We start from the raw sequence: 11417 nt of genomic DNA, 5'->3' as shown, positions 1-11417 counted from the left end.
AGAGGCCGCCATGACAGGCCCCTCCCGCGCCGGACGGTCGTTGGGGCCCCACCCTCCGCGCTCGCGCATGCGCTCCTGTCTTCCGGAGCAAACTGCCCCAACAGACGCCGGGAGCTGTTGGAGGACGTAGGTCCGCGTGCCCGAGAGCCGTGCGCCCAGTGGGCGTGCGCAGGCGTGCGGGCGCGGGGCGCTCGGGCATCTGCTCCAGGAGGTCTCTGCAGGAGAGGAGAGAAATGGAGCGTCAGGCACGCTGTGGAGCTTGTCTGGCGACGCTCCTCGCCGGGAACTTTCGTGACGGTCTCTTCTTCAAACCGGCTCTTGTGAGATGTGCACTCGTGATTTCTGTATTGCACACGTGAAACCCATGCACTTAGCTACAAAGAGTTCTGGAGAGCTGCGCTGTAAGCACAGTAGCCTCAAATTGGGGCAAGTGCTTTTATGCCCTTTGGACTGCAGTTCCTTGGTTCTTGTTTATGCCTTTCAAAAAACAGTAGGTCCTTTTTCCTAGCAAGCCTGAAGTTTCCGTTAAAGAACAATTCTAGCAGAGAATTTCAGACTTGGGAAACACTAAGATACTGTCTCCTGACTCCGTTCCTAGGGTTTTTCCAACGCATTTACTCTTCTAGAATATTTTTTCTCAGTGTATTTAATACATGAAGGTTGTTCAATAAATGTTGATTCACAGGTGTTTCCTTTGTACGGTTTTGGGGTTTTAAAAAATAATTTTGAGAAAGAGTTGACAATCTGGGCCAATTTCAACACAACAGGTAGTATGGGAACAATTTTACTTTCCCTCCCTCCTTTTTTATAATATCTTGCAGAATTCCGCTCTTCTATGAAAATAGATTGCCTTCGTTTTTAGTTGCATGATGTATCTCTGGGAAGATTTTAATGGAAGAGATAACACTGGTTTCCTCCAGGAAAGAGGATTGGGTTGACAGGGGAAAGAGGTGGGAGGAGGACTCGCCACTGCGTATTCCATTTTGCACAATTTAATTTTGAACCATGAGAAGGTGTTACTCGCTTAAAATATTATACTAAAATCATTTAAAAGGTAAAAAACTAAATCTTTAACAACCATGGAATACTATGAGAAAGACATTTGGTGAATTCTGGTCTTGGACATGGGGACTGCATGACAGTTTTTTGATGGACGGGGGCTTTCCAGCACAAAGGATCGTTAGTAAGGCTGGTCCTGCTGGATGTTGGTTGGAGCACAAGGACCACTTCCTTAGGAGTGATGTACATACAGCAGTCAAAGACACTGGATCTGCTGAGACAATCCTAATTTCAAGTACTCACTTCCATGTGGCCATTATTTATGTTTTTCAGACTAACACTTGGGTATTTTGTTCAGAAAGTCTAGTCTCTGTTGAAGTAAGTCAAGAGCCAGGTAGGAAGCAGAGTGTGTTGAGGGACACAAAACTAGGTTGATGGATAAAGACGTGAAAGGAAGGGACCGTCATGTCCAACGTCGGTGCCGTGAATCAAAAAAAGTTTATAAACTGCCTAAAGAGGCACACGCCAATTGTGTTGCCTCTGTGTGAGGTGGAAGGAACTTCCGGTTCTTGCCTACCTCCCAGAGCCCTCGTGGAATGTCCCCCCACCCCACCCCACCCGGACCCAAGTGCCCTCTGCCCCTCCCCCACTGCAGAACGTTTTAGCCCACATGCTACTGTTTAAATTTAAACGTGGCTCTCCTTTACTTGGATCCTGAGCAACTGCTGAAGCAGGTCGCTCTCTGGGTTCTGGTCTTGACTTTTCTCATTGAGGCTACCAGGCAGCAGTAGTCCGTGCCCAAGCCTGCAGGATGGCTTCAGAAGGAGGTAAGCCTATAGGCTGGGGGTGTGTTCTCAGAGACCCTGCCATCCCTCACATCCTTCGGGTTCACATGTGACACTTCACTGTGGGCACACAGTTGGACTGAAATAGAGGGAGAAAAGAGCACTGGACACACAAGGACATTTTACGCGGGGAGACTGGGGAGCCTGAAGAAACCTGAGACTGCACTGGGGAGGAGGGGTCATTGGAGGTAGATCAAGAGGAATTGCCCTGGCTATGGAGAAAGGATGGCAGCAGACAGGTTGTTTGTTTCTAGAAGGGAGACAAGCCACTTTGAAAGGTGTGTGTAAGGATGTGTGTGATGTCCTGGTGGTGACACAGGGAGGGTCATGAGGAAAGCCTAGACCTGTATTGTGTTCCTGAGGCACCTGAAGCTTGCCTCACCATATCTTTCAAAGGGATTTGAACAGAAGCATACTGTATCTCAGGGGGCCCTGGGGAGAGATGGTCTCGGTGAGAAAACTATTCAATGGGGCTGTGTGTGGGCACACCTGCAGTGAAGGGTCCTCTCCGAGAGCTAGGCAGGAGGTTACTCTAACTGCCGCAGCCCACACCTCGTCCACTCCTCCCAGCCCAGAGCTCACTTCTCAGGTCAGGTAACTGTTGCCTTGGATTCAACAGGGGATGTGTAACTGTGTAACTTCAGCCAAGAGAGGGCTCAGGTTCCTGAGTTGCTCTGAATTGTTCTTCCTTTTGTGGAATCTCAGTACTTCAGACCTCCTTCATCTTGTCCAGTATCTCATGGTGGACCCTCAGGCTGCCTTGAGAGGAAGAGTTTGTTCATATTTCATGTCACTCCTTCATGGACAGGGAACAGATGTGGAGTGGGGTTGTTTCGGGTGGAATGTCTATGAAGACTGTTTCCTCTTTTAAAGGGGGAAGGCGTGTAGCCCAGGGTCAGGAAGACGATCTTCTGTGTTACTATTAAACGTCCTATGACACCTATTCTGGTTAATTAGGTGCACCGTGGTATGTACCTTGTTCTCCTGAACAGGGATGTGTTTCAGACAACTTGGTCGCCATGGCACAGGGCTTATGCTTGCTTCTCAGATTGTCTCTCCGTTATTGGGAGCTGGAAGGGGAAGGACCACAGGCGGTCTATACTCCCATGACCAATGTAACATGACAATTCCCTGGCCCTTGTTTAATCCTCTGCAGCCATCACTGGCTGCGAAATGACAGAATCTAAGGGACACGTGCCTACTTCTCAGACCCCCCACCCACCTCCTAGGAACAGAACTCCTGAGTGATGACAGTGACTCTGGGCCCTGGGGAGGGGGTGGCAGGACCTGGCCCATGTTACGTATCTGCTGTGGGTTGTTCTGACATGCAGGTGCATTCTGGGCCAGTTGTATCTGCTGTGGGTTGTTCTGAGATGTAGGTGCATTCTGGGCCAGTGTTACGGGTTTGTATCAGGATTCCATTAGAGAGATATTTTCCAGCATTTTGGTTTGTTTTGTGAGGCTAGGAAAGAAAGAGGGGATTTATACTGAGCGTCAGGAAAAGGAGGACTGAGGAGGAGGTGGGGCCCTAATATTTTACACAGTGCCTGTCCACAAAGGGCCTTTGGGTGCCTAGAACCTACCTTGCAGAAGGTCCCTACCTGCTAGTACACCGGCTGAGGGGCATTTCTCACAGAGCGGAGGTCCACACAGTTCCAGGTCTTGGGAGACAGCCCGTGAGGCTTAGCTGCCAGGGGGTGCCTCAGGGAGGCTCTCCAAGGGAGTGCTTGCTGAGGCAATTTCTTGTCGGCAGGCAGGGGTCAGGGGCCTTGGTGGATGGGCGCGGGGTCACCGGTGGAGTAATTCTCAACTGGAGGTCAGGGCATGAAAATCACTTGAAGACATTTGCACGCTGCAGTTTCCCTTGCCCAAGTGTCTCTCACCTGTGGAGGTTTACACTCTGATGCGGCAGAAAGCCTCAGTCCCACTGCCCCTTCTCCTCCTCCATTCACTCCTTCCCTTTGCCTCAACAGCATCTCCAGTGCTGGGAACGGATGTCATCCTGAACCCTGGTGCCTCCTTGTCTGATTTCATGGCAGTGCTCTTTCCTCCACCCATTCCTGGCGCCCAGCACCGGCCACCGTGGGGGCAGCACCTGCCACCTCCCATCACCCCAGCATTCCCGCCTGTCAGCAGCCCGGTGCTGCCAGCTTTCCCCACGACGCCTTTGGTGGCTAATGGTGGCCGTGGACCCAGTGCCCCTGGGGCCTGCAACCTCACTGTCCAAGTCAGGTCACAAGGGAGGCCAGTGGAGGCCCCCCAGACTCAGACCTTTATCATAACTCAGGGCCCCCTCACCTGGAGCGCTCCAGGGGCTCTCAGCGGGAGTGTTGCATGTCCTGCACCCGTATTCTTAGCAACCCCTGTGATGGAGACCATTGTGACTGCTCCAGCTGTTGGAGTTACTCAGGCTGGCATGGGAGGCTGGACCCCAGGCTTTCCTCCTCAAGTTCCACCACCAGCTGCCCAGCTGGCCCCTATCATTTGCCCAGTGAACTCTGGGCCTTGGCCACATGGCACTTCCAGGGAGGCCAGCCTGGCCACCAACCAGCCCTACACCTCGCAGGGAGACTGCTCTAATCCCCAGAGCGTGTACAGTAACTTCCGACGTTGGCAGCGCCTCAAGCCACTGGCCCAGAGACACCTTCCCAAGAGTCCTGATGCAGAAGCTCTTTCCTGCTTTCTCATGTGAGTGAATACTCAGGGGGTCGTGAGCTTATCGGAGCTTTTACATAAAGAGGAACTGGGGATGGACTCGAAGGTTAGGTTTCTAGGGATACTGGAAGCAAGGTCTGAGGACGATGTCCATGCTATGAGAAGGCACATTGTCGGTCATATGGGTGAGCCTGCCAGTCCATGGCATCATGACTGAAATGTGCCTTGTCTCAACTGACCCCACCACCCTGTGAGTCTAGCCAACGTGCTCTTCCATGATTCTCATGGTAATATGGACTGAAGACTTGCAGTCAGAGAGGGTCGTGGTGTAAGGTGAGGAGCCAAGGAGTGGATGCCGCACTCTCCTGTGGTGCCGTCTGCTTTCATACAGGACTTGAGTGTACTTGGCCAGGGAAGGTCACTTTGGAGGAGGGGGAGGGGCGCGGGGCCCAGGAGAGCACTTAATGCACGCCTCGACTTCGTTGTTGTGGAGAATTCCACTAGGAACAGGGTGATGGTAGAGCTCTCCTAAGTGCGTGGGCTCACTCCCACTAGAGTTGTGAGCCTGGCAGGCATTTCCATCCTAAACCTCCAGTCCCTCGTAAAAAGGGGACAATCACACTTCACTCAGAGGACCGGGCAGAAGACTCCTTGGGCTAATCTATGAAGTGTTAGCAGATTGCCTGGCACATGCCATGCCTCATTGATGATAGTGATTTTTATTATGAAAAGGCAGCCTTGAAGAGGAAAAGAGCTCCCCAAGGCACAGTGTCCCAGCTGTAGCCTGGGAGTGGATGGTCATCCTCGAGTGAGTGTGAGGCAGTGACAGCAGTAGCCGGGAAGGCTTGTCTTTGCCCTCCCAGACACCTGCCTCTCACCCTCCTGTTGCTCAGTCATGCTGCGTTGAGTGATGTGTGGTCCACATTGGCGAGTGGGGTCAGACAGGTGGGGGCTGGGCTGGGCATGGAGACTGACCCCAAGGTCTTACAGCCCAGGGCTTCGATCCCTGGCCCGCCTGAAGCCCACCATGACGCTGGAGTGGGGACTGTGCAGGGCCGTGCAGGAATGGCAGCGCATAAGCAACGTTGACCGGATGATCTACTACAAGATAGCGGAAAAGTGAGTCAGCGTCCTGGGCCCAGGGGCTGCGTGGAGGGTGAGGCGAGTGGGTGAGGGCAGGGTCTGGCCGTGAGGGTGCTCATCAGACAGGGCAAAGAGGAAGGGCTGTCACCCAGAACAGGGGCCCCGCAGCCCAGAGGCCCGCCCTACTGTCCCCCAGAAACCCCTCCCTCACCTTGAGAGTTTGGGTCTTCTGTCCTTCCTCCACCAGGAGCTCTGCCCTCCCCTGATTTTGACCTATCCTTACCTTGACATGAAGGTCTCAGGATGGGGCAGGGTGAAGCTGTGAGTCCAGTAGGGGTCCAACTCCAGCCATATGGGGTGAGCCGGGGAAAGAGCTCCACCCGCCAGCCTGCTGCTTCCTTAGTGGTGGGTGGCTGGCGGCCACTGACATAGATTTGGGACCCCCTCTCCTCATGAAAAGTGGCCTGAGTGGGTACCCTGGCATCCCTGAAGAGGCTGGGGAAGGCAGCTGTCGTCAGCCCAAGGGTCTCTGGCCCTTCCATTGTTTGCTCCATGGTAATCCCCTTGGTTTAAGAAAGAAACCCAAACAAACGAGCGCCTCTCAGAGGAAAGGAAGGCCTCTCCTCTAAGCTCAGCATCCACATTGTCCAGCCCCTCCTGGGCCCTGTCTCCAGGTCTATGTTCCAGGACTCTCAGTCCCAGCCCAGGGTCCTGGATTCGAGCAAGGACCCCTGTGGGGAACACATGCCTGTTCCAGACTCTGGCTGTCAGTCCTTCATGTGGCTCTGGATGGGGATGGGGGGCATGAGGAGGGTGCCCCCTGGGTCAGCCATGTGTCCCGTTGACCTGGTTCAATTCAGCGACCTGGGTCTATGCTGTTGAATGTCCCCCAGTGCTGGTGAGGCAGGAAGGGTCCCAGATCTTGTATCAGTTCCAGGAGCAGCTCTCTGCTGTGGACAGCACCTCACAGGGCCTTGACAGTCCCAAGGCACATCCTCTCCCAATCCCTCATTCTTGGCTGCCTTTGTTGGGTTCCAGAGCCCAGGCCTTTTTCTCAGGGTGGCCTGTGCCTCCGTCACCCCCCAGGTTCATGGAATTTGAGGCCGAGGAGGAGATGCAGATTCAGATGTTGCAGTGGATGCAGTGCACGCAGGACCTGCCTCCTCCAGCCCCACCGAAGCTGGATCCTCGGGGTCCCCCAGCCCCGAAAGTGGGCCTTCAGCCAGGCACCCAGGTTCCCACTAGAGTTGAAGGCACAGGTAACAGGGGCCTAGGGTTGGCCACTGTCCCCATGTGGTTCCTTTTCCTTCAAGACAGGGGCATTTGTCTTTCAACCAAAACAGCCACTGAGGCATGGGGTGGGGGCGTGGTCTCAGCTCCCTTTTGTCACTGTGGGGTATTGACTTGGTCAGTTTTGTAACTCCTCTCACACCTGCCTGTCAAAGGACCCCACACAAAGTCTGCCTAGGAAGTGGGCTTGATGGGGAGACCCCTAGAAATTTGGAGGTTCCCCACTTCCTTACTTGTGACTCTCTTAGATGCCCCCCTTACCTCCCCTCTCCAACAGTGCATAAGGCTTCAGGTGGTCCTGACCCCCCCACACCCACATCAATGGCCCCCAAACAATGCTCTCACCAACGTGCGCTCGGTGGTCAGGAGGTGGACCGGCAGTCCCTCACCTTCCTTCCCTTCCTCCTGCTCTGCCTCAGCCTGTGCTCCCAGGATGTCCGGCCCCAGGGACCAGCCTTCCCACCCAAAGCCACACAGGTCCCAGCAGCCCCCGGAGCCCAAGGCACCCAAGGAGATTCCCCCTGAGGCTGTGAGGGAGTATATGGACATCGTGGAGGCGCTGGTGGGGCCCGTCCACTCAGCCACAGGCGAGTCAGTTGCAGAAGGTGGAGTGGACGGAAATGAGCTGAAGCAGGAAGAGGACGGCATCTACTCGGACCCGGGCCTCTTGAGCTACTTTGACAAGCTGTGTTCCCAGGAGGACTTTGTCACCAAGGTAGGCTAGGCCTGGAGCCTGGGGTCTACAAGATGCCAGGGCATGGAACACTCAGCACCCAAGATCTGGGTTCTGCTCAGGCCGTTGGGACTTAAGCTCAGCTCCTTGTTCCTGAGTCTGGTGTTAGAGGAGGTGTATGCAGATGTATGTGTGTACATGTTTGTGTCTGTCTGTGTGTATGCCTTTGTGTGTCTGTGTATGTGCCTCTGTATATGTGCTCTTTTGTGTGACTGTGACCTCACAGGGCCTTGACAGTCCCAAGGCACATCCTCTCCCAATCCCTCATTCTTGGCTGCCTTTGTTGGGTTCCAGAGCCCAGGCCTTTTTCTCAGGGTGGCCTGTGCCTCCGTCACCCCCCAGGTTCATGGAATTTGAGGCCGAGGAGGAGATGCAGATTCAGATGTTGCAGTGGATGCAGTGCACGCAGGACCTGCCTCCTCCAGCCCCACCGAAGCTGGATCCTCGGGGTCCCCCAGCCCCGAAAGTGGGCCTTCAGCCAGGCACCCAGGTTCCCACTAGAGTTGAAGGCACAGGTAACAGGGGCCTAGGGTTGGCCACTGTCCCCATGTGGTTCCTTTTCCTTCAAGACAGGGGCATTTGTCTTTCAACCAAAACAGCCACTGAGGCATGGGGTGGGGGCGTGGTCTCAGCTCCCTTTTGTCACTGTGGGGTATTGACTTGGTCAGTTTTGTAACTCCTCTCACACCTGCCTGTCAAAGGACCCCACACAAAGTCTGCCTAGGAAGTGGGCTTGATGGGGAGACCCCTAGAAATTTGGAGGTTCCCCACTTCCTTACTTGTGACTCTCTTAGATGCCCCCCTTACCTCCCCTCTCCAACAGTGCATAAGGCTTCAGGTGGTCCTGACCCCCCCACACCCACATCAATGGCCCCCAAACAATGCTCTCACCAACGTGCGCTCGGTGGTCAGGAGGTGGACCGGCAGTCCCTCACCTTCCTTCCCTTCCTCCTGCTCTGCCTCAGCCTGTGCTCCCAGGATGTCCGGCCCCAGGGACCAGCCTTCCCACCCAAAGCCACACAGGTCCCAGCAGCCCCCGGAGCCCAAGGCACCCAAGGAGATTCCCCCTGAGGCTGTGAGGGAGTATATGGACATCGTGGAGGCGCTGGTGGGGCCCGTCCACTCAGCCACAGGCGAGTCAGTTGCAGAAGGTGGAGTGGACGGAAATGAGCTGAAGCAGGAAGAGGACGGCATCTACTCGGACCCGGGCCTCTTGAGCTACTTTGACAAGCTGTGTTCCCAGGAGGACTTTGTCACCAAGGTAGGCTAGGCCTGGAGCCTGGGGTCTACAAGATGCCAGGGCATGGAACACTCAGCACCCAAGATCTGGGTTCTGCTCAGGCCGTTGGGACTTAAGCTCAGCTCCTTGTTCCTGAGTCTGGTGTTAGAGGAGGTGTATGCAGATGTATGTGTGTACATGTTTGTGTCTGTCTGTGTGTATGCCTTTGTGTGTCTGTGTATGTGCCTCTGTATATGTGCTCTTTTGTGTGACTGTGTATGGGCATGTGTGTGTGTGTGTGTGCGTGTGTGTGTGTGTGTGTGTGTGTGTGTGTGTGTGTTGACCATCCCTGCCTTGTGGAGGACAGTGGGGTGGGTCTCTGCTTTTCACTTTCCCTCCGGGTCTTCTTGTCTCACAGGCCACTCCTGGCCAAGGATGCTCACAGCCTCTTCTTTCTGTCCGAGGTGGAGGCAGTCATTCACCCTCGATTCGTAGCAGAACTGCTTTCCCCAGATGCACAGCTGGATCTCTTGGCCCTAGTGGAGGAGCTGGAGCAGGAGGAAGGGCTCACCCCAGAAGAAGTGAGCCAGGGGAGGGAGAGGGACACTCAGGGAGCCAGGGGACCCCACGGGAGGGGGACCCCAGGTGATCCAGGGGACAGGGGAACCCAGATGACCCAGGGGAGCCAGAGGAGGGTGGGATACCCGGTAGAACACGGGAGACAAGGGACACCCAGGAAGACCAGGGTACAGAAGGACCCCAGTGAACAGGGGAGAGGTAGGGCCCCAGAACAGGAGGCCCATCTGGTGCTGTCCATCCCTCCCCTGCCTGGGAGGCCTGGCATGGGGAAGGGCCCGTTCTGGGGTGGGTGCAGTGCAGGGTGAAAGGAAGGAGAGGATGGGGAGCCGGGAGGGGAGGGAAGGGCACAAAGCTGGGAATAAGGTGCAGGAGGATGGCAGGAATGGCACAGGGTCCGTATCTGGATTCGAGTCCTGGGGTCCCCCGTCCCCTCCTCCCCCCCAGGGCCATTGTCCCACTGCCCAGGGCTCCTCCTCTCACACGTGTGTGTGGAACCAACACTGTCTTCCTCCCTCCTACCAGCTGGTGCAGAAACGACTCCTGGCCTTGAAAGAGGACGAGGGTGTGCGGGCCGACCCGAGTCACAGTGCACCCGGAATACGCTCAAGTCCTTATGAGTCCTACGGCGGCCAGGGTGCCCAGAGGCACGACCAAGACCCCCATCTAGGGGTCACTGATGAAGCCTGCCCACCAGAGATTGATTCTGAGGCTCCTCATAGGCTCATCCAAACAGACACTGGCCTGTGCACGCCCAAAGTCTCTGTTCCCTCTCGAGGACGTCAGGCGGTCTCTCCATTCCGGGCCGGACGGCCCTCCCCTCCCCAGGGTCAAAGGCGCGCTGGCCCTCTACCAGGACCCAGGGATGCGTCTGTTCTCAGAGAGGCCTCTCCTGTTCGGGAGGCCCGAGGGCCCAGGGACGGGTCCGGTGAGGACGAGGAGGAGCTCCCCAGCCTGGCCTTCCTCTTCGGCTCTCTGGAGAGCCTGCTGCCTGGCTGGGTGTCCCAGAGTCCTGCCCATGCCTCAGGCCTGGCCTCCCCTGGAGGTTGGGGGGCCCGGAGTGCTCCCCAGGCCCCCTCCCCTCAGAGAAGAGGCCTCAGCCCAGCTCCACCAGCCGCTCCCAAGTCGAGGAAGCGGGCTCTGCGTGGACGCCCAGCCTCTGCTGAGAAGCTGCCCATCCCCGGGGCTGGCCTCCGGGTGTCTGGGAAGCCAGCCTTGGCTCTGTGGCCGGCTCGCCCCTCACAGCCGAGAAAGAGAAAGCGGGACGCGTGTGTCCCAGAGAAGAGTAGGAAGAGGAGAGGAAGCATTGCAGCTGGTAGGGAACAGCTGGGCCGGCCCTCCAGGGCGGCCCCCAGGGGAGCCTAGGGGCTCCTCCTCATCCCAGTGCTGACCCTGGACGATGTGGGGGGAAGGGAGGGAGGGCAGGACCACCAGGGCGGGGAGGGGGAGCGGGATTGTGGGGGGGAGGGAGGCGGGGGAGGTGGGTGTGGCCAGGTGTGGGTGGCAGCAGGACCTTTGGAGTGATGTATATAAACTGTGAATAAAGATAGTCTTGGTGGGGAATGCTCTAAGGCCACTGTCATCTTGTTCGTGTTGAGCTGCTCCACAGAGAGTGATCCTGAGAGGAAGGAAGGATGAGGGAGGTCACAGGAGCTCTGGATCTACAGGTGGCCAAACCTTTCCTCCACATAGACAAGGATTCCTCAGGCTGCCCCTGGGAACGCACAGCTCTCACCTTCCCCAGGGACCCCCTCATCATCCCCTTCTCTAAAGCCTGCTTGCCTAGGGGCCTTCTGGGGCATCTGTACCATCTTCTGCATCCCTGAACCTTCTGGGGAGGCAGAGCTGCTTTTGTGCCTTTCAGCCTTCTGGACACTCCCCGGTTTCTAGGATGGAGCCTGGAGACAGCCCTTGTCATTATGGAGCTTCTCTCTGCTTCCCTGAAGTGGCCAGGCGACGGCGCTGGGATGACCCTCCGCTCATCCAGGGTTTCCTGTGTGGGCGGCCTGACCAGAGA

The 11417-nt window shown here is 56.2% G+C and overlaps 1 protein-coding gene across 1 annotated transcript; it reads left to right on the top strand.

Annotated features, from left to right (window-relative positions):
• Nucleotides 1–1464: 1464 nt before the first annotated feature.
• LOC103070916 (NUT family member 2G-like) lies at nt 1465–10765 on the top strand. Its single transcript, XM_007456811.1, has 10 exons — nt 1465–1477; nt 3818–4532; nt 5490–5618; nt 6669–6792; nt 7342–7587; nt 7715–7731; nt 7948–8071; nt 8621–8866; nt 9289–9405; nt 9926–10765. Exons 1-10 carry the CDS (start codon nt 1465–1467, stop codon nt 10763–10765), a joined length of 2571 nt encoding a protein of 856 aa, XP_007456873.1.
• The last annotated feature ends 652 nt before the right edge of the window (nt 10766–11417 follow it).

The sequence above is a fragment of the Lipotes vexillifer genome, unplaced genomic scaffold, assembly GCF_000442215.2.
Source record: "Lipotes vexillifer unplaced genomic scaffold, Lipotes_vexillifer_v1.1 scaffold2463, whole genome shotgun sequence".
NCBI lineage: Eukaryota > Metazoa > Chordata > Mammalia > Artiodactyla > Lipotidae > Lipotes > Lipotes vexillifer.
The sequence above is the reverse complement of the archived record's forward strand: the minus strand, read 5'-3'. Positions and strand labels throughout refer to the sequence as shown.

Excerpts from the sequence above, each read along its gene's own strand:
- LOC103070916 (XM_007456811.1), top strand. Across the intron at positions 8,867-9,288 it reads AGGAGGACTTTGTCACCAAG|GTGGAGGCAGTCATTCACCC; the intron begins GTAGGCTAGGCC and ends TTTCTGTCCGAG. Across the intron at positions 9,406-9,925 it reads AAGGGCTCACCCCAGAAGAA|CTGGTGCAGAAACGACTCCT; the intron begins GTGAGCCAGGGG and ends CCCTCCTACCAG.